General features: G+C 42.8%; 1 protein-coding gene across 1 annotated transcript; it reads left to right on the forward strand.

The window, feature by feature from the left end:
- Positions 1 to 6,980: 6,980 nt before the first annotated feature.
- rcor2 (REST corepressor 2) lies at positions 6,981 to 25,558 on the forward strand. Its single transcript, XM_033609709.2, has 14 exons — positions 6,981 to 7,183; positions 10,180 to 10,305; positions 12,715 to 12,771; positions 13,889 to 13,969; positions 14,282 to 14,334; positions 14,495 to 14,656; positions 14,781 to 14,905; positions 15,281 to 15,347; positions 15,615 to 15,854; positions 16,338 to 16,415; positions 17,374 to 17,431; positions 19,156 to 19,223; positions 19,533 to 19,694; positions 22,341 to 25,558. Exons 2-14 carry the CDS (start codon positions 10,182 to 10,184, stop codon positions 22,686 to 22,688), a joined length of 1,623 nt encoding a protein of 540 aa, XP_033465600.1. The 5' UTR covers positions 6,981 to 7,183; positions 10,180 to 10,181; the 3' UTR covers positions 22,689 to 25,558.
- Positions 25,559 to 26,615: the final 1,057 nt, after the last annotated feature.

A 26,615-nucleotide genomic window follows, 5' to 3' on the forward strand; every position in this document is an offset into this window, starting at 1 on the left:
TATATTTGTATTGTTTACAACGTTTACATGGGCTATACCGGGACCTGAGAATTGAAATTTCGTTCCACTGCATGTAAATGTGATGTGAATGACAATCAAAGATCCTTGAATCACCCTTCACCCTTTATCTGCTCTAAAGCAGCAAGTGCAGTGAAAATTTTCTAAGATGAGGTCTTCATATTTCTTGTTTTGTCTGACCAACAGTTCAAAATTTATTATCAGTTATTATCATACATTACACGTAAATGCATCAAATCTGAGAACTGAATCAGTTATCAAAATAGACAGTAGATTTTCATTTGCTCTCTAATGACTGGTGTTGAGAGTTTACAGTAACCCTCCTAAATTCCAAGCAACATGGATGGATAACTGAACGGGCCTACCAAGCACAGGCCAAGGGGGCCAAAGTGTCAGCCATCCCCTAGATCTTCACCTGAGAAATATCACCTAGGCTACATCAACACGTGCTGACTAGGTGGAGACTCAAAATGATCACAAAGAGACACAGACAGTCCACAAAGGGATGCAAAGAAACTGCAAAAAGACAAAAATACCAACAAAAAAAGGCAAAACAATCAAGAAGAGACACATAATAACCACAGTGACACAAAATTTCTACAACAGTGAGCAAAACAACCACAAAGAGACACATAACTACAAAGAAACATAAAAGAACCAAAAGAAGATATAAAATGACTACAACTGGACACAAAATGACCAAAAAAAACAACATATAATTACTTCAGAGAGACACAAAATAACCACAGTGAGACACAAAATGACTTCAAAAATTGGCAAAACATCCACAAGGGGACACATTACAAGTGCAAAAACAGATAAAAGCACCAAAAGGAGACAAGATGACTACAAATTGGCACAAAATGCCCTAAAAATACACATAATGAACTCAAAGGGCCATAGAATAACCACAAATCCACAAAAATACGTCAAAGAGATTAAAAAAAGATCATAATAAAACACAAAACCACCACAAACAGTGGACCCTGCTCCTATGTAGAGGTGGTGGGGCCTTTTTCATATCTGTGCCCATGGGCCCATTATCTCAAAATCTGCTAATGCAAAGCAAGTCTGTTTGCATTAATGTTGTTGGAGTTTTCTCACAGTTTGTGGTTCTAACAAGTAGTTTAATTTCTCTGGGCTCTGAGTGACTTCCCACATAAATTACATCTCTATGTAGCATAACTGGGGGAGAAAAAAAACAACCTTGGTAATGTTGTGTCACTTTTTATCAAATGGAGTGTGTGGGGGGCTTACCACTCTGATCATTATCTATGAACAAAAGGGAAATGGAAAAAATGTTGATTTTGTAGCTACAAATATTATTTTTATACATATAGTAATGGGTTTATGGGAGCCCAAAACAAAAGGGTTAAATATTCCTCTGTATATCACTGACTCTGACTGTGAGAACTTGGTTTGGTGGGATATGAGAAGGCCATGCTCACAAGCCTACCCACTTTTTCATAATGCAAATAAAGGCCTTGCATAGGGGGTTCTCTCTCTGTCTCCTCCACATACGCACACGCACACAGCAGCCTTCCCCAGCACGCAGATGGCCCAGTCTCTAAACCCCGCCTACAGTCTTTTGTCTTCAGGGAATCTGTCTCTCGGCTGTCGGCAGAAAAACGATTTATTTCCTGTGTCAGTAGGGGGCGCGACGAGGCTCTGAGAGTTGATCCAGAGGCCTGATGCTCATTGGAAGAAGTCTGTTTTCTGCATACAGATGAGACATGCTGACAAACATCAACATGGCAACTCATTTAGCAGTGGAGGTATGACACTTTAACTATCAGCACCTAGGTAGTTTCTGTACATTCTCTCTGGTGTGTATTTGCTTGCAGGACTGGATAATGAAATTCAAGCTGCCCCCCTCCTCCCTCCACCCACACATATACTGGTAACACACACACGTACATGCACACACACACTCAGCCATACATGCTCAGATCCCTCTCTTCTGCTCAGCAATGCTGTGTGTGGTGTTCTCCTGCAGACCATAGATAGATAGATAACACAGATAGACTGGAGAGGATGAGGATGAGGAGGAAGGAGATGAGAAAGGAGGGAGGGAGACAAATGAGAGGAGAGGGGAGGAGGATGAGAGAGGGAATCAACAGATGCAGTGTGGAGAGGACCAGAGGAAGAATGGTGGATGAGGATGAGGCCTCTCTCAACGCAGCCAGCGAGCCCTGCAGCACAGAATTACAACACATAGACTGGACACCCACCCAACATGGCTATTCTACTGAGATGAAATTATACAAGGAGTATGTCTACACATGGTTTAAACATGTCTGGCATCTGTCTCCTGCAGTGGTGCCTCAATATCTGTGTTTAATCTGAAGTGATTTATGGCTGGTTGTATTTGAACTATGTTGAAGGCCCTACAGCTTTTATATCTAGTGGTAAAACAAGATGAGTCAAGTCTGCTTCAACTTAGCTAAAAATGTGATATTCAAATGTAAATATGATATCATAGGCTTTCCCATTCTAATAACTATATTATTCTGTGTATTAATAATAATGTATTAATAATACTGTTTAGCACAAAATATCGGCTGCTGCCATTCAAAAGTATTAATATGACCAATGTTTTTGCTCTATAGGATCTAAAGGTGAAGGCTGAAAGATGATTCCTTACGATTTTAGTTACCTGCTGAACTTCCACCCTTCGTCTTTACGATAGACCTTAAGAACAATGGATATAGTCACCATGACATCACCCACTGGTTAGCAGACTACCATTCAGGAGCCTGTGGTGACGCCTATATTAGACAGCCTGTCACTCAAAGAATATGTTACTTTAAGCCTTAATAAATTGTAAATGGGTGAGTTACATAAAGATTAAAGGCTGTTTTCATGCGCTGTTTGTGTGTACACCTAAGAAAAGTAATTCAACACAATTTGTGTATAATTCATGTTATCGGGAAGGCTGCAATGCATGTGACGAATTGCTGTCAAAGGGCAGATTGGGGTGGTGGGTTGGTCAAACAAACAGAACTTTCCCCTGGGAGACTGGTGTTTGTGTCCCATGTGAAACCAAATGACCTTTGAGTTAATTAAGAGCACCTTGTCACTGTAGTTTATTTTTCTAAACTGAAGCAACTTTGCGTTAAATATATAACATGACGACGCCATTCTTGGGGTGCTAATTTGTTAGATATCTTATAAACTGATGTACAGTTGTCAAGTTGTAACGTTACAACCAAACAGTCAAACGCAACCCTGGAGTTTTAAAACTCAACCGGAGTCAGTGATGACTGATGAGTTTTAGAATAAGGTTGCAGTGCTAACGTTAGATAGTAGCGTTAACGTTACTAGTAAGTGGAAATGCACAAGGAAGATAACGTTAATGTTTCAGAGGCTATGCTACAGTAGGCTAACGTTAGCCATTAGCAACTGGATGCTGTGTTGTCATATAACGTTATATGTTATAACTAAACATAACGTTACCTGTCCTGCACAGTCAAACGCAACCCTGGAGTTTTGAAACTTATCTGGGGTCAGTGATGACTGATGAGTTTTATAATATAACGTAAGTTACGTGAGCGGTTAAGTCAGTCGGAGGCCTCCATGTGGGGAAGACAGACAAGACGCTAGGCTGTTGTGACTGGTTGGAGTTTTCTTAGAACCATATGAGAATGGTACAATTATGAGTTTTTATCTCTGGTGGAATTCACTTACATTTTAGTGTGCCATCAGCTTATTAATAGCATTTTAACCTAAACAACGAAATGTGTAACATTTCCAAAAAGGTAAGTGTCGCTTTAACACAGACATCTATGGGGACTGACTCATTCTCAGAGCCAGCCTCAAGTGGCCATTCAAGGAACTGCAGCTTTTATCACTTCCATGTTGGCTTCTTTTTTCAGCTATGGAGGTTGCTGCTGGGTCTTTACCAACATATTTTACATCTGTGACATCCTGAAAACTAAAGGCTGGATAGTTATGCAGTTTTCAGTAGATATTCATGATCCCAAAAGGATGATCACTTTCCATTTTTTTTACACTGCAAACTATCCATAAGCGCCACCCTCAGGTCTAAATATCAACTTTGCACACAAGATATTTTATATCTAACAGGCAGATTGTCATGGAATTTGCTAAGTGTCCTGCAATTTCTTACTTTTCCAGTGTGAATACACTTCAGACTCTAAATAATGTATAATATTGAGTTTAGGCACTACACACCATTGCACAGCACTGAGGACAACCAGCATCTCCAAACCTCAGCATAAACCACAACTGAATGGGTTTAAAAGGGCATCAGGGAAAAATCATAATGATTATTCTCTTAGAGATAATTTTAGGCCTTGACATTAGAGGAGTTTCTAATCATTTGTACACCCCACATTTCAGTGATAAATTATCTTTTACGTCCTTGTATAATTTTAGTTTGAGTCAACATACTGTGATCTATCTACGTCATAAAAGCTTGTGTCAGACTATAATGAGTCATCGTTTGTGTCATACAGTGCTACATTAGTGATGATGAAATGACGGAAATTGTATGATAATGAGTTGGCAGTGGCAAAGGGCATCATTCACTTGTGCCTACATCAAGGTGTTGCAGCACAGAACATTTAGACATACACAATGGCCTTATTATGACAGGAAGTACTTAAGGAATACAGCAGGGACAGTTCATTCTATCACATCTGATTCTAGATCATGCATCTCCTGAGATAACAGGGAAAGTCAGAGAATTCGGAGGGGGGGAGGGATGGGAGTCCGGGTGAGGTGTAAGGGAAGGATGGGAGAGTTGTGTGGACATGTGGAGAGAAACAGGGAAGGGAGGGAGGGAGACAGACAAAAAGTGAGAAGAGCAGACAGATAGACAGGCAAGAAGGAGGGATGAGACAGGTGGAGAGAGAAGGGAGGAGGTGGGTGGGGGGTGAGGAAAGAAGTGGAAACAAGAGTGAGCTAAAGGGAGAGTGGGAGGGACAGTCAGTTCTGAGAGATCGAAGAGAAACCAAGCGAGAAGAGGAGGGAAAGGAGAAAGAGAGAGAGAGTGAGACGGAGTGACGAACGGAGAGGAGGACAGAGGAGGAGGAGAGGGAAGGACAGAGAGAAGAGGAGGAGGAGGAGGAGGAGGATGAAAGGAGAGCTGAGAGGTGATGGGAGGGAGGGAGGGGAGAGATGTAGCAGTTGTTCATTAGTGAGGATGTGTTAGGGACTGGAGGACTGAGCAAGAGGAGAGACAGTGGAATGGTGAGTTTCATGGACACTGACTAATGAGAGGAGAGGAGGGAAGGAGGCGAGGGGAGAGGAGAGGAGGGGAGGAGGTGGCAGGGGTGAAAATGAGACTGGAGAATGAGGAAGAGGAAGGGAGAGGAAGACGAGGGGGGGCCTGGAGGTGAGCAGAGCGAAACTGCTTTACTGTATCACCGTAGGGGGAGGATGGGGGGAGGGGAAGAATTTGCACGTACGCACACACACTGTTGAGATCGAAAGCGACATGAGAGGAAGACGGCAAGAGAGGGAGACAGGAAGGAGGAAGAGGAGGAGGAGGAGGAGGAGGAGGAAGGAGATGAGGAGGAGGAGGGAGGCAGGAAAGAGTCGTGGAGTAATCACTGGAGAGAGAAAGTAGGGGGAGCAGAGGAGGGAGGGGGAGAGATATTAAGGAGGGGAGGAAAGTGGAGGAGGCAAAGGACATGGGTGGTGAGAAAGGAGGGAGGCAGGGGGAGAAAAGAAAGGAGGAAGAAGGAGGAGAAACAAAAAAAAATCAGGCAGGGGGCACAGACAGTGAGAAGAGAGAGGAAAGAGGGGGAGGAGGAGAATTAGGGCAAATATTCAGGAGGTGGAAGGGAGAGGGAGAAAGTATTGGAGAAGGAGAAGAAAGAGGAGCAAATGGAGGGAGATTAAATATAGGGAGAAGAAGCAGACATAAAGAGGAGGTGCAGAAGGGAGCAGGAAGCAGGAGAGAAAAAGGGGGGCTGACAAACGAGAAATTGTGGAGGAGATGGAGATGAGGTGGGAAAATGAGAGATGATGAAGAGGAGGTGGGGGGAAAGAAGAGGAGGTGGTGATGCCAAAGAGGGAGTAGAGAGAGAGAAAGCTGGAGGAGTATGTAACAGGCTGTTACATGTCAGCAAGAGGCACTTGTGAAGGTAGCAGTAGGTTGTGTGTGTGTGTTACTGTGGGGGTTATTGTGTTTATTGGCAGCATCAGGTGTGAGAAATCCTGCTGCAGCTATCACTGAAACAATCCCTATTCTACTCACACACACTCACACAAACTCATCCACCTGTGCACCCAGACTGATGCATACACACAAACACACACACACACACACACACACACAGAGGGAGGCACATGGCAGAACTCTTTGAATTGTTCAACATTTTAAATAAAATTAAATAAATAAAGCACATTGAGGCTATGTATCTGAGTCATTGCCAATTCATGCACAAAGTCACGCTCGCACTCTCACGCACACACACTCACGCACACACACACACACTAGGTTCAATTGTACCCCTCTCCTGCCCTTTTCTCCACCATGCATACATCAGTACAAGTCTGGACAGCCTGCCTCAGCACAGAGATGCACAGTTGACGAATCCCTCCGCCGACACACTGGCAAGTAGTCCCTAATTTATGGGATTTTGTTAGATGTCAGATTAAGAGTCTCAAACAGCAACTGTTTTTACAACACGTATTTTCCCCTTTAATTTAACGAGATTAACTGTGGATGATAATCATATTGTGAATCAGCAAAAATGCAGTTTGAAAGCTGATGTTTTTGCCAAAGCCTTTCAGTACGATGTGGTGGTAATTAAATCAGCCCCACGTGCCAAATTACACGTTTAGCAACAAAATTAAAAATTAAGAGTAAGCTATACTTAATAGTTTTACAGGACTACTTTTTGTCAATCCAAACGGCTGTGTTGGTTGGGAGAGGCGAACGCATCGGGGCGGATGTCCACCTCACTTTTCCCCGGGTGTTGTCCGCCTCCCCCGGCACACACTCACACTCACGGCTGCTTCCATCTATCCATGCAGTTCACTTCATTGTACTGCCTGTGCTCATCAATTAGGCAAGAATTAAGCCGTTTTAGATGCAATAATTGTCTCTCGGCGCTTCGAAGAGGACTATAAACCGAGGACAGAGGCGCAGAGAAGTTTTGAGTGCGAGAAAGCGGAGAGAAGCGACACACAGGTACAGTGTGACTGTTATCTCGACTTCTAACTAGTAACGTTACTAATGTAACGCGGGGGTACTAGCCGCAAGCTAACTGGCTAACGTTAGCATCTCAACGGACAACTAGGTTTGACTTCTGAATGCACTTTGGAGAGGAGGGAAATGTCGCCTGATATTTATCGCTCAGCTTCCAGAAATTACTCAAACTGCTGCCGTTTGCAGCTAAACGTCCTGAAAGAAACCGCCAACTTGAGTTATTATAATCCAGAGAGCGAGTTTTTACTCCGTGCCAGCAGCAGACAGTAGCGTCAGTAGTAGTAACAGCAACGTAAGCGTGGGTAAAACAAAAGGACTTCAAAGTCTGACACACAACACAGATGACTGCTTAGGAAAGATATGGAAATATTGATTTAGCTAGCAATAGTGGCTCGGATAAAGCACCATCTCATGTTTTATTTTAATAATCAAGCATTTTATAGGAAAAAACATGTTTGATAAATTATAGAATTATACTTAAAAATAAGTCGCTATAATAATAGTATGGCTTTCCATTTGCTAAAATACACTACCACTACAAGGTCAATCTAAACTCTTGACATCCATGAGCACATTATTAGTCACGTTAGACATGCTATTGTCAGTATGAGTCAAAAATGATGCATCAGTGAGAACTGAACCAGACTACACATTTATCATATAGACCAATTAGATCTATATTTTTTGAAGACTTTATCCTAAACTTGATCAACAGTGTTAAGCAGTGTGCAGTGTGGATTGGCTTTGTGTACCATAATACATAATCATGTCAGGTTGCCAAATATTGAAAGTTATGAGGAGCAAAAAGTTCCCAGTGGTGGTGAGAGGTTGTGAAAATGAATTACTAAGCACAAGCGGGTGGTTGAGCAATCCCTATTACTACAAATAGACCTTGCCTAGTCGGGTTAGCAGTTATGTATTATAGTTTTAGCTCTGATTGCTCATGCCAGTTGTCTGCCGGAGATCGAGGCTATATCGTGGCAGTGTCCGAGGCTACCACAACCCCCTGAAACTCTCTGAAAGTGAACCGAGGCGGGCTTACAGACTACATCTTCGTCTCAGCGATTTCCCAAACTTAAATCCATTGATATAAATAAACAAGAGATGTGTCTAGGTTTGGATGATGTGAGTTGCAGTGAAGTTGCAGGGGACAGCTGTTGTAGTCTTGGGGGGCCACCGGGAGCTGCTGTATAGACAAAGACCCCCAGAGAGCCTCAGACACTTGTATTGTCTACCAGAGTTTGGTAGATCGGGTTGTAAAGAGTGCCCCTCACCCTCTCCAGCAGCATAACTGCTCATGTTTAATGTGGAAGATGAGAGATTAGACAAGTTAATGTCGCCCGTCTGTCATATAACTCCGCGCCCGTGCTTTGTTCTGGTCGTAGTTCAAGTTAGGATACAGGAGCTGAACTTGCTGATGTGATCGGTGGAAAAAGAAGCAGCTGTAAGCGTTTAAGATTCTGTGTACACACTTGGTGTTTGTACTGCGATCTGTGAGTGGTACTGGGTATTTGTTTGTGGTCGTGTGCCGTTTGTAATCGCACTGTGTTTATGCACGAGGAGGGAGTTTTGCTGGGTTACTTTCTGCTGTGCGGAGCGGTGTCCTGAGCTGACCGTCTAGTCTTTTGTGCTGCTGTGAGACTCGCTGGCCCGGAGATAGATAGAGAGAGATACAGAGGGAAAACGAGGCTTGGCCACGTAATGATATAGCCCTGTCTGTGGATGACACTTAAAATGAGAGTCCCCCTCATGCAGGAGGGCTCTCGTGCTACCCATGGCACGTTTTTAACACGTTGTTTGTCAGATGCTGCCACTTGTCAGTTGTGCTGTTGTAGTGGGTTTCCTCAACATGTAGGAGGGGGCACATGTATATTGGGTTGTGTATGGTGTGCTAGAGGTTGTGACTTGATTTTTATGATGTATAAGTTTCATATTGCAGGCTAAAAATAGGGCATCACATTTTTGTCATCTCCATAGTGAAATTGAATATGCACTGCCAGGATATGAGGTCAGGCCAGGGCAAAGCAACTCCAGTTTTTACTACTTTTAACATACACAAATGTTAAGGGATGCAACTAATGATTAATTGATTACTCTGATTGTTTCCGCAACTAATCAAATGGTCAACAAAATGTCAGGAAAAATGTGAAAATGGCCATCATCATGTACATACAGCCCAAGTTGGTGGCTCACATAGTTACAGCTGCCTGCGGTTTTTAATGTCACACTAAACCCTGACATCCTGTTACCTAACATGAAAAAGACTCCAGTGAGTATGACGCAGTGAAATATACTGAAGTATACAGATTTTAAATGGGTAAAAGAGGGCAGTGTTACATGAGCACTAGTGTTTCTTAAACATTTGCTGGGAGCACTAAGTAGTCCTCTGTTGTGTTGTGGGTGGTGCCCACATGACCTAAGATGGTGTTATTAATTAACAGGAGTAATAAAGAAATACTTGAGTTAATCAATTTGTGTGTGGGTGTGTTGAGTGCTGAGGTGCACTTAAGGTCACTACTTGGTGGAAGAAGATCAGAAGTTAATCTAGCAATTAGTCAAAGATGTGTTTTAGCCCACCTTATATCCCACCGAACTGATCGCAGTGTAAGGTTATTATTATAAAAACGATGCCAAGTTATGGCTACTGAGTGATAATTAGAGATAGGTGAGAGTTGTTGAGTATGAATAAGTTGTCATACAGTAAACCGGTGTTTGGAAAATAAACTCAGCTCAAGGGAATATAATGGGATTGCTTCCAAGGGAGCAGCATAAGGTGCCGTTCTACTTTACAAGAGTGAATTAGGTTTTATAGGGTTTCAAGTGAAAATAAACAGCAGCCAACTTGCTAATGAAAAAAGACTTAAGTGACAGTTTTATGGGAGATTGAATCATACTTGAGACAGAAACGGTATTTTGTTGATGAATGGTGACGTGTAAGTGGTGGAATTTTATATTTAGGGTCTGCGTGTTTGTTGCAGCCATGCCCTCAGTGATGGAGCGCTCGGGGGCCGGTGTCCTGTCCAGGAGCAGAGCCAAGACTGTAACCAACGGCAACAGCCAGCCGCACTCTGAAGAGGAGAGCAGCGATGAAGAGCATGCCCATGGTAGACACACACATTACTCTGAAGTGTAATCTACTGTCTTCATCTGAATTAAATTCTCTGGCTAAGTTAGGTGGTGATGTAGCTACTTAGTGTCTGGGTTTGCATGTGTAAAGAGTACCTACAGTAGACATGCATTTCCATTGTACAGATACATCATGCCAGCTGTTCCAGTTGCATTCATTACATTGCTGCAGTGTTTCTTGAGTCCCTGCACACTGCTCTCCTCTGTCCTCCCCTCCATCTCTTCACCACCCCCTTCCCACACTCTTCCATCCTTGTTATCCTCTGCCCACATACACATTTTCTTCCTCCATTCTCTCTTTCACCCACTGACTTGCTGATGATCTTTTATTTTTTAACCATTATCTCAATAGGCACTTAGACCAAAGATGTCATATTAGATCAAACAGTTTAACAGGAATGGTTAGGATGCATTCAAAAGGCACTTTACTACCCAGATTCCCCTGTTGACAAAGGTCTGAAGCTTTGTATCCAAAGCCGCCATCCCTGACATTAACGCAACCCCCACTTATGTCCTTGCCTCCACCTCCTTCACCACTCTAAAGTCTTCTAGTCAGTTTTTATCCATCTTTTAGTTTCCCCTCCTTTCCTGCCTCCTTTTATGCCCCTTCTTTCCATCCTTCCATCCAATCCTCTGACCTTTTTACTCGTCCCCTTCCTGTATCCACCCTTTTCTTACCATCTTCTGTAGTTTCTATCATCCCAGTCTCCTCCCTTCCTGTCCTCTCTCCCGGAGGAAACAATAATCTGTCTCTTCCTCCTCCAGGTCTGCATCCCTGCCTCTCTCATAGTCTCTCTTCACTTGTCGCCTTCTACCCTCTTTACCACAGCGCTAATTACTTAATGTCGGCCATCCGCTGTCGTACTTCCTTCTCTCTTCCCCCTGTCTATGTCCATCTATATATCTGTCACTTGGTAGCCTAAGTCATGAACATGCTGAAAATGTTACCACTATAAAAATACATGCATGAATGTATTTATCATGATTTATGCTATTTCTCTTAAAATTCAATTGTGTTGGAAAATGAAACACAATTTCTAAGCTGTGATTAAAAACTATGGTTGGTACCCTGGTTGAAAAAAACTGTTCAGAAAACCTAAATGTTTACAACAATTAAGTAAATGGAACAAGTGAGGACTGAAACAGTCAGCAGTCTTTTAAAACCATCGGAACCACAGTGATTTCAGTTGTTGATTAAAAGCAGCCTCCCTGTGTGTTTCTCATAGGCTTACAACTTGAGGATTGTTTTTCACTTTTGCAAACTAATTACATATCCGTAGGGTTTCCCACAGTGTTTTATAGTGGAGGTGCTTCACCTCGGCTGAACTAAAAAGTGCCTCCACTATAGAGCATTTTTTTGAAAATGTAAAGCTTATTAAGCATCAGAGAGCATGAGCAGTGGCACTACTTTACACAGCAAAGGCAATGTATTTAATTGTAGATGTGATTGTTTAAACCATCATCTTGTATAAATACATTAATAGTGAGATGAGACGTGTAAGCTTGGCAGGCGATTCATTGACTGATCACATCATATGTTCGGTCAGCAGTCATTAATCAAAGCAGCACGTCACTGACAAACAAGAACTTGAGTCAAACAGCCCAATCAGTCACAGTCAGGTTCTTGGCTGTCCTTGGTTTCACAAAAAACATCAAGACTTGTTAGAGGCTTTTAGCCACTGTATGCAGTTGTCTGCCTGAGTTGTTATGATGTGTCTTCGGCATACTCAGAGATAGATGTTTTTTCTCAAAGATAAGGGCACTGAATTGGCTCAGATTCAGTAGGCTGCAGCTATTATTTCAACATGTCAGTTTTTTAATCAATAACTTGGTAAATTTAAGTATTGGATGGACTCAGTATTGGCAAATACACAATATAACTGGAGTCAGATTGGGATCAGGGTTAAAAAAAATGGATTAGGACATTCCTACTGGATAATGATAAAGCTGATACAATACAATACAATCCTGGATATACCTCCAGTTCTAAAAGAATATATGCTCTGATCTTTAACAGGTTTTGCTAGTGTTATGCAAAGCCTTGATAGGACAAATCAATAGTGAACCCTGTTAGAGGGTAGACCATTGGAAGATAATTATAATTCTCAGTTATTTACTTTGTGAACAGAACAATTGAAATTTCACAGAAATAGCATAAATCATGATAAATACGTTATGCATAATGTTTTAATTGTGGTAATGTTTTACACGACTCTCCGCCTGTGCCTCCTGCTACCTGTCTTCTTCCAATCCAGTCTGTCCAGTTCTGCAACTTCTTGGGAAATATATGGGAATACTTGTCTACTCTACAGCTCTACTCATCCTTCTAGGAAATAGAAAACTCATGTTCGTCTTCTCTCTCTCCGTCTCTTCGTCTCTCTCTACAGACAGTATGATCAGAGTTGGAGGAGACTACCAGGCTCAGATCCCAGAGTTCAAACCAGGTAAGCTGAAAGGAAAAAAAGCCTGAGAGAAAGGGAGATGACAGAGATGAGTTAAAAAGGAAGATGAATAGAGAGTGAGGGGGGAAATCAGGACTGAGAAGGAGACGTAGAGGTGAGGAGGAATGTGGAGGACATTAAAATGGAGGAAAGAGGGAAATGCAGATGATGAGAGAAATGAAGGTCAGATGAGCAGTTACTGTCTCCCCCTCTTGCCAGGAAATGAAGGGAAACATGCATGTGTCGGGAATGGGAAAAGCAAAAAAAAAAAAAAGTGACGTTTAACAAAAGAATGATTCTTCTCCATACAGCTTGGACTGGTTTATACAGATGCCCTTAAATTAATCATACATGGTAAGGTAAAGTTGGAGTTTCAAGTGTTAAATAATTATTATTATTATTAGCAATGACACTGTGCAGCAAAAGGTTTCTTTTGAGGTGGGTGTCAAGTCTTTCAATAATGAATAAAAGGGTCACTCTGCAATGTTCAAACCTTTTATTCTATCTATCATATAGGCTTAAGTAAATGCAAATTGGCATCAAATGTTTTTTCTGATGTTCTAAAGCAGTCTGTGCTGATGTTGAATCAGAATAACGCTTGTTTTAGCCTGTTTTTTTAAGTACAGTTTCAGGAGGAATTAACGGATGTAAAGATTCTGAAATTAGGCTATTTGAAACACCCTGACACCGTGTATAAGCAGTAGATGTAACGTGGCTGAACCAGGGTAAAACAATCACCTTAGATGAAGTCGTCCCACAACCATCAGTTTGCACCAGATGAGGGGAGAGGCAGCAAACCAGTCTCTCATCTAACATCTGGATTTTGGCAGTGCGCAGGTGTTGAATTCCCAGAACGGCTGACATGCCTATCCTTTTTCTCTCTAACAAAGAGGAAGCCAAAGATGGAGCCTAGACAGGAGAAGACGTGCAAAGGAGAGGGAGGAAGATGGTAAAAGTTAATATTAAGTCTGTAAAGTAGACAAGTCAGTCAAGAACACGAGAGAGAAAAATTGGGAAATGAAAGAACTTAGGTGATGGGGGAGAGAGTAAAAGAGGGATTCAGTATACGTATAATCTCATATAATGCATGGATGCTTAATGTGCCTGTTTCCATTACCAGACAGTCCAACCCGCTACAATGAGAAGGACCAGAGGAGCATGTTGGTCTGGTGTCCCAACAGTCAGCTCTCTGATGCAATGTGTAAGCTCTACACACACATGTACACACCTACCTACCTACCTACCTACCTACCTACCTACCTCACTTTACATTCACTGGTGCAAGCTCAACATTGTGACCTTCAGTTTAATGGCTATATGCTGACTAGAGCATAGCAATTAAAACTTTGATTCTCTGTGTTTCTACTTTGCACTTGTTTTCTTTCACTCTCCTGCCCTCTTTGTCTTCATCTTTTTCCCGCATTTCATTATATGTCCTTGTATTCATCTTTTTCTCTCTCCTTTTTTTAATGTTGCCTCCTTTTTGAACCCACTTTTCTCTCTCTCATCGCAGTGGATGAGTACATCCTGATGGCTAAAGAGAAACACGGATACAACATGGAGCAGGTATGGCAGACTGTAAATATACGTATAGCAAAGGATAACTTCTTTTTCACTCATCAGAATGTGTGACATAAAATATCTTTATCTTTTTACTCCTTGTTTCTTCTGACTTATCACTGTCCCTGCTTGCCTGACACTGTCTTCTTCCCCTCTGTTGTTTCAGGCTCTGGGCATGTTGTTATGGCACAAGCACGACGTAGAGCGCTCGCTTGCCGACCTGGCAAACTTCACCCCCTTCCCAGATGAGTGGACAGTGGAGGATAAAGTGCTGTTTGAGCAGGCCTTCAGCTTCCACGGAAAGAGCTTCCACCGCATCCAGCAGATGGTGAGAGACTTGGGGGGGGGGGGGGAATACACACACACTCACCAAATATTTTTTAACAGAATAATTTTCAAAAACATTTTCAGTATTTATTACTCAATTTATTGATTCCTATGTTTGTGTGTAGCTTCCAGACAAGCTGATCTCCAGCCTGGTGAAGTACTACTACAGCTGGAAGAAGACCAGGACCAGGACCTCTGTCATGGACCGACAGGCCAGGAGGCTGGTCAGCAAGAGAGAGAAAGATGACAGGTATGAGATACCATGAAACTTTAATGATCCCCCGAAGGGAGTGAGACGGGTGGAGGGACAGACAGAATGAATATTGAAGGAAGCACTGAGCAAGGAGGAAACCTTAAGTTGTCAGAAAGTACTTCTCTGAGAAGTGACATTTACAAAGCTCCGTTGTTAAATGACACTCGATAAGCATGTCATCCTGGGAAACAAGATTCTCATCATGAATATAAATGAGACACTCTGATATTATTTTGTGTCATTTTCAGTTGACATTTTTGAGCGCTTTAGAAATATTTTTTATGAAATCACACATAGTTTTAATTTTTACAAATGGCAGGGGATAAAACTTAATCATGGGTGTGTTTAGTTACTGTTTTTTCTTTCCTGTAGTAACGATGAGATTGAGGAAGGAGACCCTGGCAGTGACAGCGACTTTGAGATTGACACCAAGAAAGAGGTGAGTAATATAAAACTTCATAGTGGCTGTTTGACTGACAGAGAGTGTGTGTGTGCATTCTTATACAAACACATTTTTGGTGTTTTATTAGTCATGACTTGCCTGAGGAGATCAGCCCAGCCAAATCGATGCTACTCTATTCTTCAATTTCAGCTTCATTTATTATACATAAATGTAATGCTGCATTCTTGAATCGCAGCTTTTGTACAAAAGCTCTCATTCTAATAGAAGTTTCTAATATTTGTGTGACTTTTTTTGCCAACGCAGGCAGTGAAACAGAACCCAAACAATGCCAACCCTGACAAGGCAACCCCCAGTCGCTCTGGGCCGGTGAAGAAGGAAAATATCGGGGCTCAGTACCGCCACCACCCGCTCAGAGCCCGCCGCAGGCCACCCAAAGGCATGCACTTGGAGCAGGCAGACATCATGTCAGTGTCAGCCTCCCACGATGCCGGGGTGGTAACTATACGACAGCTGGACACACAGTTGGTGTCACTCAAGAGACAGGTATGTATGAGTAAGTAAAGGTCTAAATGCACTTGAAATATACTGAAGATCTGAAATCTACTTGGAGAGGTAGTTCTATAGAACAACAGGATATGATCTATGTATCTGCCAGAAATGGTGAAATTTTAACACCTCCTCCAGAGCTTTATGGTCCAACAGTATATTAATAAATTGTCGCCTTTTTATGTGACAAACATAATGAATTCAGTCTCAGCGAGGGGTTGCTTTGTTTATTATTGTTAGTATGAATATTTCACAAGCAGGTCCCAACAATAAAAAATATAGAATTGCTCCAAGAAAACCTGACAGTACACAATTACCGTTCACAATTTTAAACTGCAGCTGCATGTTTAAAGCAACAGAAGCTTCTTTGTGTATGCAGTTTGGTGCAACAGATTTTTGTTTGATTGCATCAGTGCAGCTAACCCGAACATAAACTAACTCCGCTGTCCATTCTGTCTTCCTCTACGCATTTTCTTTCAGGTTCAGTCTATCAAACAGAACAACAGTAGTTTGAAACAGGGCTTAAATGAAGGCGTTGAATCTTTCAAACCTGCTGAGGTAAGTCCTTTTTTTTTGTACAGCTCTCTTTTTTTCCTCTCCTTTACATCCTTCATCTGTCTTAGAGGTCTGATTCTCTGGGCGCAGCCTGACCTGCTGGGTTCAGGCCGGGCTGTGATTTCTAATTAATTTATAAAATTGACAGTTCTCATGCGTAAATGACAGTTTTAATGGACTGAATCAAGAGAGAAAGAGACTAAGAGAGGGAAGGCAACAGAACAACTGAGCAATGGTGAAGAACCAGGGGAAAGAGAGAGAGAATGAATGCAGAGAAAGGGACGGTTGGCAGTGTTTGCCCCTGGTTCCCCGGCAGTGGGAGATGCGCTTAACATACAGGGAAGAGCTGTGATCATCATTGGCATGCCGCATCGCCATGGACCACCATGTGAACTAGATGCACCGAGGGGTGCAGTCTGCCGCACCTGTTGTGCATGAGACAACAGACTATTGAAATAAGAAAGAGAAGAAGGAGAAATGGTGTGAGGACACACGTCAACCCTTAGCTTGTAATAGGAGTTTTAATATAAGAAAATAGAATAATTAAGATTTTTAAGAAATTCATTTTTTTAAATCGATTCAGATCTAAAACTGCTGCCATGGGTTGGGCTCAGGTCAGACTAGGACAGAAACTGTGCGGGTTCATGTTGAGTCAGGCCTGGCTTTTTTGGGCCTGATCAGAGCTTTAATCTATCCCCTCTTTGATTTTTATTTCCTCACTCAATTGACTTTTTCTTCATCTCTGATCTCTCTTCAGTTCGTCTCTCTCCTCTCTGATTTATTCACCCTGCTCTTCCCCAACTCCCTCCAGATAGTATTTCGCCCCTTGTGGGACTGAGATTAGTCTTAATCTGCCCTTTCCTTTTTTGCCATCATTTTCACCCCTCTATCCTCTCTTCTTTCTTACTGCCTACCTCCCTCATTCTCTAATCTGTCCCCCTTCTCTCACTGTTTCTCTCAGCCTGCCCCTAAGATGAACTCTCGTTGGACCACAGAGGAGCAGCTCCTGGCTGTGCAGGGTGAGTTAAGGTTGCAGCATCTTCTTCCTCCCCTCTTACACAGTCACCTCAGGTTGCCAGTGCTCCTCTCCCTACCTCACCTTCACAGGCAGAAGTCAAACACATTCATATTCATATTTTCGCACACAAAAACTGCCTGCGTCACCACTGTAGAAGCACAGCACTGACACATGCAGTGAGGGAGATATCTCCTCTGAAATATGACCAAATAGGTCTTTGTGGACAAGTGTGTTATTTTAAATCTGCTTAACCTGAAGTGGCCAGAAAAAGATCATTTGCATGTTTACGTTACCCTCTGCTTAGGTTGAGCTGTATTGCTGTAATGGAATGGGGTGTTTCTGTAATGGAATGGGGTGCTTCTGAAATCATTTGTTATTCACGGTGTAGTATAATAGCTATTTTTTGTGTTATTTAAATTGTTATATCCTCTGTAGTAGGCTCAAATTATGCATTAATAGAACATAGATTAGTGTACAAAGACAGTCACATACTCAAGGGCAAACTAGCAGTCTTTTATTTAATCACCTGACACTATTCAGGCCTCAAAAATAAGGATTGCCTGAGCTAGTAAAATTCCACGTTAGGCTAGTAAATCTAAAAACCCACTTGCTCGATTGGGCAAGTAGTAAAAAAAAAAAAAGAAACGCACAGTTTTTTTCTGGAGCTGATGATGGAAATAGCTAAGGAGTGAGCCATCCCATTTTTTTCTTATCTTTGTTGAGAAATGCATATGCGCAGTACCAGCAGGGAACTTGCAAGAAAATTACAGCAGACAAAGACAACCATTTATGACCTGAAGTGCAAGTGAGCATTTTTAATTATCCTGGAAACAGGAGTGGAGTTGGGTAGTGTTAAAGAAAGCTTAGATAAAGCAGGGTCATTTTTCATGACAGTGAACTTTAATCTTGGTTGTTCTTTGCTAACTGCTAAGAGATAGAATAACTTGTACAGTGGTCAGTAAAAAGTGAAAAAGTGGGGAAAAAACACATTTACAGCCATGATGTGTTTACATGTACATCTTCTTGTTGTACTGCCATTTATAAATTAATGCAACTAAAATAAAAAGGAGCTACTGGGTTACTGATCCCAGCTGTGATTGAAGTAAATTAAAGTTAAGTTAAGCTGCCACTTCCAAATCATTGTCCACATCAATTTTTCAATTAAAGAGACACAGTTGACTCATACAGGGGCGTTCAATGAGTGTCATTAATCAGAGGAGGATTCATGGCTGATGAGGTTATTTATTTGTTGTTAGGACCAAAGAGCCCTGCATGCCATGGCACCCAACTGCCTATGTTGGTGTTAAGTTCTGAGCGACTGATGTGGAATTAGAAGCATTTTGTTGCGATAGTCGTAACTAAACAGCTTTGGTGAGTGTGCCTTTGAGCTCAGTGTTTAACCCCCATCAGCTGCAGCTGTGTAAGAGGAGAAAGCAGCAGATATGAATGTGTGTATATGATACGAGAGTAAAGCGGGACAGGCCTGGAAAAGAGCAGGTGCACTTAGCCAGCCGACCTCAGATGAAGGTTAACAGAAAATGCACGCATCAACAAGCCCGCTCTTACTACGTTCACTCTTCCTGTCTCTCCTCTCATACACACTGCTGTGTCTCTGTGACAGAGATAAAGAAAGCAGGCTGCTTTTGTAGCCTTTTGATGGCAGCAAATTGGTTATGAGTGATGTATAGACATTGACTTGGCGTTTTTCTTCTGTCTCCTTCCCAGCTATCCGTCGTTATGGAAAAGATTTCTCAGCCATCGCTGAGGTGATCGGGACCAAGACACCCGCTCAGGTGAGCCTCCTTTTTCTCAAATCTTGTGAGGATCACCTCTCTGTTATTCTGACCTCAGTCTAACCCTCCATCCATCCAGCAGTTTACTCTGTGTGAGCTGCCTATCAGCTTTTTATCTCCCCTCCAATTTCTTCCTCATCCCTCTGTCTAGATAGGCATTTTTCTTTATAGCATAATCATAATCTCCATTATCCTTCCTTTCATTTGTCTACTGACCTCCAGTCTCCGCCTCTGTGTCCTTGAAGGCAGCACGTCTTTCTGCCGCCCTTCATTTCTTCTCTAACTCTCCATCTCTGCCCATCTGTTCAGGTGAGCTCGTTCTTCGTGAGCTACCGGCGCAGGTTCAACCTGGACGAAGTGCTGAGGGAGTGGGCGGCCGAGCAGGTGGCCACCAGCCGAGACCAGAGAGACCCCAGGAGGACCAGCGAGGAGATGGCAGCTGCTACAGATGGAGCCGCCGAGGAGGATGAGGTGAGCCGTGACAGAAGATATGAAGAACACCTTAAGTTATTTTTACTTTTCTAATCTTGCGAAGCAAGGCTCAGAACTGAATAGTTTAATCAAGGAAGTCGTCTCAACAAGTCAGTCCAAATGAAAGCATAAACTATATGGTGATAATGACCCTCTCATCTAACTTTTTAAAATGCTATTTTAAAAATTCCATGGAATATCAGTGAATCAGTCATGAATCATTGTCCATCATAAAGTGGTGAAATGTGTCTTTGGCCCACCAACCATCTGGTTGAAGTTCTGTTAATAGTCATTCGTATTTACCTTGTAAACCTTCATTGCATATTCTACATTTAAAGGATAAAATCCATTAAGAGTAAAAATTAAAGCTTGGTATACTGGAAAAGTTGTGCAACTTGTAGGAGGAGAAATGAATGCTTGAACTTCACAACATGGTTTTAGTAGCAGATTTGATCTTAGTGTACTTACAGGAGAAAAGCGTGCATCAGTGTAATTAACAGGGACGCCATCTTAAAGGGTAAACAGTATTGTTATCATCACAAAAACACTTAATTTAGCCATTTTGGGGGTGTTTCTGCTTAAAGAAAAAGGATCTTCCTCAGATCTCAAAGTGCTTGCTGGTGCTCTTGATGACTGAAGTGGATTTTATTGGTGAAATTCAACCATCATGGCTCCTAAGTATACTGAACAGAAGGAGCAGGTGGTTGTAATATTAAGTTCCCTCCTGTGTTGTGAGCTGAATGTGTGTCCTCGTCATAATAACGCTAACATGACATCTGTCTCTGTTCACTTTTTCCTTTAAAGCCTGTGGAAACACAGCTTGAAATAGTAAAAATGCATATATTATATCAAAGTCGAGTGTCTCATTAATCATCCACAAAAGTCTGAGTGAAAATAACCATTAATAACTATTAGAAAACCTGGTTTAAAAAGAGCTCATTTTGCTGTTCAGACCACTTGCCAGGACAGAGTGGGCGTGGCAGATAACGCTCTGATTGACAGCTCCCTCGGTTTGATTGACATCTTCCTGGCTCAGCAATGGCTGCCACAAATTTAATCCAGCCGTACATGTTTGAGCCCTCTGATGATTCAGAGGATGAAGCAGAAGCTGAAAATGATTCCTTTCAGGTGGTCACTGAATGGTAAGTTTCAAAATGTTTTGTGATTCATATTAATGTTACTTCGTAGAATAGTTAGCATAACTTTTACATGCAATGTTACGTAGCGTCGCGGCGTATTCATTTGGGCTCCACTGACTGCGTACGAAAGCGACACGTAGAGAAGCCAGCGGGGTTGTTTACCGTTTGCTGAGCCGAGAGGCTGCATGTAGGCTGCATGAAATGTTAAAGCATTTTCCACCTAAATTATTACATATATTTGAGTTATCTACAAGTTTACTGTACTGTTTGTCATCTACTCGCTTTCAAATGTCCGCCACGGACACAGTGTCACGGACAAACAATAGAAGAGCCGCTTAAATAGAGTTATCGCACCGCTCTCGTTGCCGGTGGAGCCGCTGTAATTGATTAACAGGGGGGCGAGCTGCTACGGGACTCGCGCTGCAGAAGTGCCCGGTTGAGCCCGGCCGTTAGCTGATATGAATGACAACGGGAGGCTAGCGTTTTGCCTTTCTTCATTGAGATACGTTTTCATTGAAAACATAAATCTGCTCCGTTTTTCTGATAATAGCCTTTTTCATTCAAACACATCCAGTCTTAATAGATTAAATATGTCTTTACTCTGACACACACACCGACCGTCAAAGCGGGAGAGACCGGTGCCGGCCGGCCGTCTCTCTGGCGTTTTATTGAAGTATTTGCCCACCTCGAATAATGTTCCCCTCCGGCTAAAATTGTGTTGTTTCCCGCAGCATCACCTCCGCGATTGGGGATATGTTTATGCATAGCAAAGCTAACTGCTTGGGGTTGGGGTTAGGGGTGAGGAAGGGTGCACATTACATCCCCTCCCCGCGAGTCGACACGGGCACCGGGCCCGGGGGGCAAGCCCGGCCACTCACAAGCCGCCTCTTCCTGCAGCTCCACGAGCTGCAAAGACTCGGATTGTCCGGGCTCTGGAGCCGGTCAACCTGATTCGAGTGCTGCTGGGAGCCCGCCGGAGGCAGAGCCTCCGCTGGGTCGCAGCCGAGCGGTTCAGCCAGTTTACGATCTGTATTTTCTAAACATAAGACTAGAAAGAGGAGTTGGCTCAGACTCAAAGAGGCAGATTTAGCTGTAGCAGAAAGGTTTTGTTGCGCTGCCACTGGGGGGCGGGATTAGACAACTGACTGACGATTTATGATTGGTTTGGAATTTATTGCGTAATACATCTCAGAGATAACCATGGCCAAATCAAACCCAATTTCAAGAATTTAAAAGACAGTTATTTCGAATTTGAATGGAAACAGATTTCTAATTGTTTTACATGTTTAATATTATGTACATAAGACCCTAAATTACATAGTTATGTATGGCTATTTGGATTTGGGTTTCCAGAGGCTTTAACTCCTCCTCTCTCCACCTCCTCTCTTCTCTTTGTTTCCTCACAACTGTCTTTCTTCTTATCTTATCTCACCTCATCATCTGTTGTTGTTTTGACTGTTTGCCCTCCACCTTCTCACCTCCCTCTGTGCCTCCTCCCTCCCCTCAGGTCAAAATGGAAGACTCTCCCTCGGACGTCGCCGGTGGCTCCTCTCCCCCCTCCTCCACCCAGACCCCCTCCTCTCTGTCCCAGCCTCCTCCGCTGCTGCGCCCTGCACCTCCCTCAGCTCCCCCTAGCCTCCTCCGTCAGCCTCCTCCTCTGCAGACGCGCCCGCTCCAGAACCGAGCGCCCCACAACCACCCTCCGCCTCCGCTCATCCGGCCCGCGGTGACCACCTCATCCTCCTCCACCGGGAGCTCCAGCCTCAGGGCTTCACCTCCCAGCTCCTCTTCTGCTGCAGGGCAGATGCCTCCGTCGCTGGTTGGGCTCAAAGTGGAGCAGCCCAACTTGCACTGATACACACACACACACACAAATATATAACAGTAGGAATAGAAACACACACAGAAACACACACACACAGAAATTAGCATGCAGACAAACATACAAACACAAGGCTTTCTCCTCAGAGAAAATTCCTTCACCCTGTAACTCTGTCACTCCTAGTCTTTGTTCCTGGGACCATCACACACCACATGACCACATGATCCACTGCACACGCTAAGGTCCCAAAGGTGACATCACAGCTCTTAAAATGCAGAAAGAGTGAAAGGACCCCGGCCCCCCGCAGGTCCACTTAGTGAGGCAGTGGCCTGAAGCCCCTTTACTGTACTAACAAACACCTACCTCCAGACCATTGTTCACTAGCACACACACACACACACACACACACACACACACACACACACAACAAACAAGCTAGGAACTCAAAACAAACACTACCTGCACACACACACCTCTCTGAACAACACATAAAGAGACACTGGATTGTCAAGCTGTTGAAGAAAGCCGTGACCACAGAGAGTGAAACCCACCTGCTCGTTTCCATGGCAACTGCTGAACATCTGGATTGTGGAGGAGTGTGGTTGAACACACACACACACACACACACATACTATACATATATATATATATATATCTACACTGTAGGTTCCACTGAGCAGGTATCAAGTCATCCAAACAACCTTCAGGAAAATCAAATAATGAAAAGGCGAGGGCGACAGAGAAGAGTTTCCCACACGTGAGCCAAACCTGCTCCTCCTGAGAGGTCATGTAGATTAGAAAGTCATTCAGATGGAAGGAAACAATGTGAAGAAGCAGGCCTTTTCCTACACAGCTTTAGTTTAAAATCCTCAGAGGAGCGAAGAAGGTACTTTTGCAAAGAAACCAGGCTTTGTACTCGAAGCTGTGCTATGAGTTTACCATTATGGCTTTGAATAGTTGAAGCTGTTGGTTCAAAAATGGAAAAAAAGAAGAGCAAGAGATCACGTGTCTCCCTCTTATCTCATAGCCATGTATGACTAGTATTAACTGGAGTGATGTTTTCCCTTTTTTGACTAGACTTTTACTGCCCTAGGTAGGCAGTTAGTTATTGTAAGTAGATTAGATAGTGTATACTTTATTATGATGATGATGATTATTGATGAGCACTGAGGAGAAAGAGAGCCTTCAAACACATGTGACTTTGACTTTGTCTCACATTTCAAGAAGCCACAGCTTGTTTCTCATTGGCTCAGTGTTGAAGTCCCACTGCTTACTGTCTCGTTACTTTGGAGGAAAGTTTTTAGTCGTCAACCGCTAACACCGGGCGCTGTGAAGAGCAGCTGAACAAAACATCAGCCTCTGTGGAAAATCTGCGTAGGGGGCAGATTTTTAAAGCAGGTTTACAGAGTGAAGGGGACACCTTACCTTTCCTGACCTCCTACAGATACACTGAAAAATAGAATATTCTGCCAAAGTCTGCTATTGCTTGAAAAGCTCATTGTGAAGTGGTTTGCCTCCTGCAGGTTAGACAAAGGAAAAGTAGAAAAACAAAAGTTGTTTTTGAGAAATAATTCAGCATGTTGGGCGTATTTGCTTCCTTGCTTAGAGTTAGGCGAGAAGATTGATACCACTCGTGTCTGTGTGGCTCATGTGAAGCCACCACTAGCAGCTGGCTAACTTAGCTTAGCACAAAGACTGGTAACAGGATAAAAGCATGACTGGCTCTTTCTGAAGATGACAAAATCCTTCTACTAGCTAAAACGCACTAATTATTATATCTTAATTTCCGTTTTTTGTTTATTTTGGACATTTTCCTGGCAGGAACCATTTACTTCCTGGAGCCTCTGTTGGTTGCTGAGCAGCTGGTTGCGACCAAGAAGTAGTCCGGCACTTAACCTCCTGTAAAACCCTGATTTGTCATTTTAACACTTTGGTTTATAAATGGATTTAACAAGATACAGCATGTGGAGTAGTGACGGTTAGATGTGCTTGTAGGTGGACTTTGTTACCTTTGGACAGAGCCAGGCTAGCTGTTTCTCTGTGTTTCCTGTCTTTATGCTAAGCTAAGTTAGCCAGCTGTTAGCGGTAGCTTCATATTGAGAGTGGTAGTTATCTCTCTGCAAGAAAGTGAATATTTACCAAAATGTTGTACTATTCATTTAACACTTCTGTAGGAGAGCCAAACTAGCACAGGTCGGGGAAGAGGATTCAAGGTCAGTGTTTTGTTACCCAGCATGTCAGAGTAATTTCAACAGTGAGTTAACAAAAGTGAAGACAACCCTGAGTTTAGTAAAGGCAGCATTCTCTGAGTTAGGTTAAAGTCCTGTCCAGGCACAGAAGGAGGTCAGAGAGGTCAAAGTCAATCTGAAAAGTTGATTCATTCAGCCAGTGTACTTTCAGGATATGCTGCTTTTCACTCAGCCACCATACAGCTTTCTGCCTCTAGTTAAATGACTGCTTATGTTCAGGGCTCGGGGTGATATCGGCACCCTCATGAACAAATGACTGAATGATGTTCCGCTGTGCGTATTTGTGATTTCTTTTGAACGTCGTCTGCCATACAGAATCTTTCCTCTCTTCATAGTCTAGTTGCCTGTGTATCACTGCCGTTTCAAGCAGATCTGGGATCTCGAGTCGTGTAAACCTTTCTCTAATCTGTTCAGTGCTTCTCCACTAATTCAGGCCTTCAGTTCAACGCGGCACTGAGCAGGAATCAAAGCGGCCCATCACTACGTTTGGCTTTAAAGTGGCTTGCCTTTTGACTTTGCTTGGACTTGTTTTTCTTACAGTTGTTCCTCCCAAAACTGCTTGTGTGTACTGTATGTGAGAAGTTGTTTACATTGTGGAAACTGAACTGTTTGTGTTTGAGAATTTTTTTTTTAGAATAAAGAAATGACCAAATAGCACAGCGTTAAAGCGATTTATCCACACATACACACACGGTATTTATGTCATCTGTGATTTTAGGGTCTGGATCTTAATACATTGGGATTTTTACTCAGCAGAATGAAGAAAAAACACCTCATGTGCACATCATTCTGTTTTCAAATGCCAAGTCTTGTCAAAACACCATCTGTTGACTCCCAACAGGTTCGGCCACCTGCAGCTCCCACATTCCTGAGCAGGGCTGGGGACACAAGCTGTGTCGGGTTTTACCTGTATACATGGCTGCTGAGGATGAAATCATTATAACAGCAAGTCATCATTAAAATGCCTTCTCATTATGCCAGTCTTCATCAGTTTAAAGTGGAAACAGACAAGTTTCAAAAGAAACTGAAACATTGTGCAACGAACACAGGAAGAAGAGTACTTTTATTTTTCCTGGCAGATATGGAAAGCTATCCCCAGTTACCTAAGATCAGGTATGTCCAAAATCCAGCCTCTCGGCTTGACTTTCAAAATATACTAAATGAGGCCCACCACACAATATTGGTTTATCGTGCAAGATCACTACATTTTTTCCCTTCGCCTCACAATGGCAGGACTATTATACAGTTTGCAGACATGCATCAAGAAGGAACCAGGCGTAACTAATGTGTTTTCATAAACAGATGGTAAACAAACAAACGAAACAATTACCTAACAGCAGACGTCTCCTGCAAGGTGGCAGACATGACCACAGCAAAGAAGTGTAAAATTGACAGCGAGGTGTTTCAGGAAGGGTGGAAAGTTGAATACATTTTCATTGAAAGCTGAAACGGCCTCAGAGTATCAGTGAAAAGTGAAACTGACAAAACAACCAAAGTAACAGTGGAAACTGGTAGTTGCCAGGCTTTTAGGAAAATGGAAAGCGATCTGTTTTATGTGACGGTGGCACCAACAATAACACCACTTGCAAGATATGCCATGCATCTGTCAGCAGCTGTATAAACACGGCAGCAGGAAACTAACTACCACAGTGTTGTACCACTCTGAAACGATTTCTACTCAAACTGTCTACCAACAGATACATGTAATCCC

This window comes from Epinephelus lanceolatus, chromosome 22, assembly GCF_041903045.1.
Source record: "Epinephelus lanceolatus isolate andai-2023 chromosome 22, ASM4190304v1, whole genome shotgun sequence".
Classification (NCBI taxonomy): Eukaryota; Metazoa; Chordata; class Actinopteri; order Perciformes; family Serranidae; genus Epinephelus; species Epinephelus lanceolatus.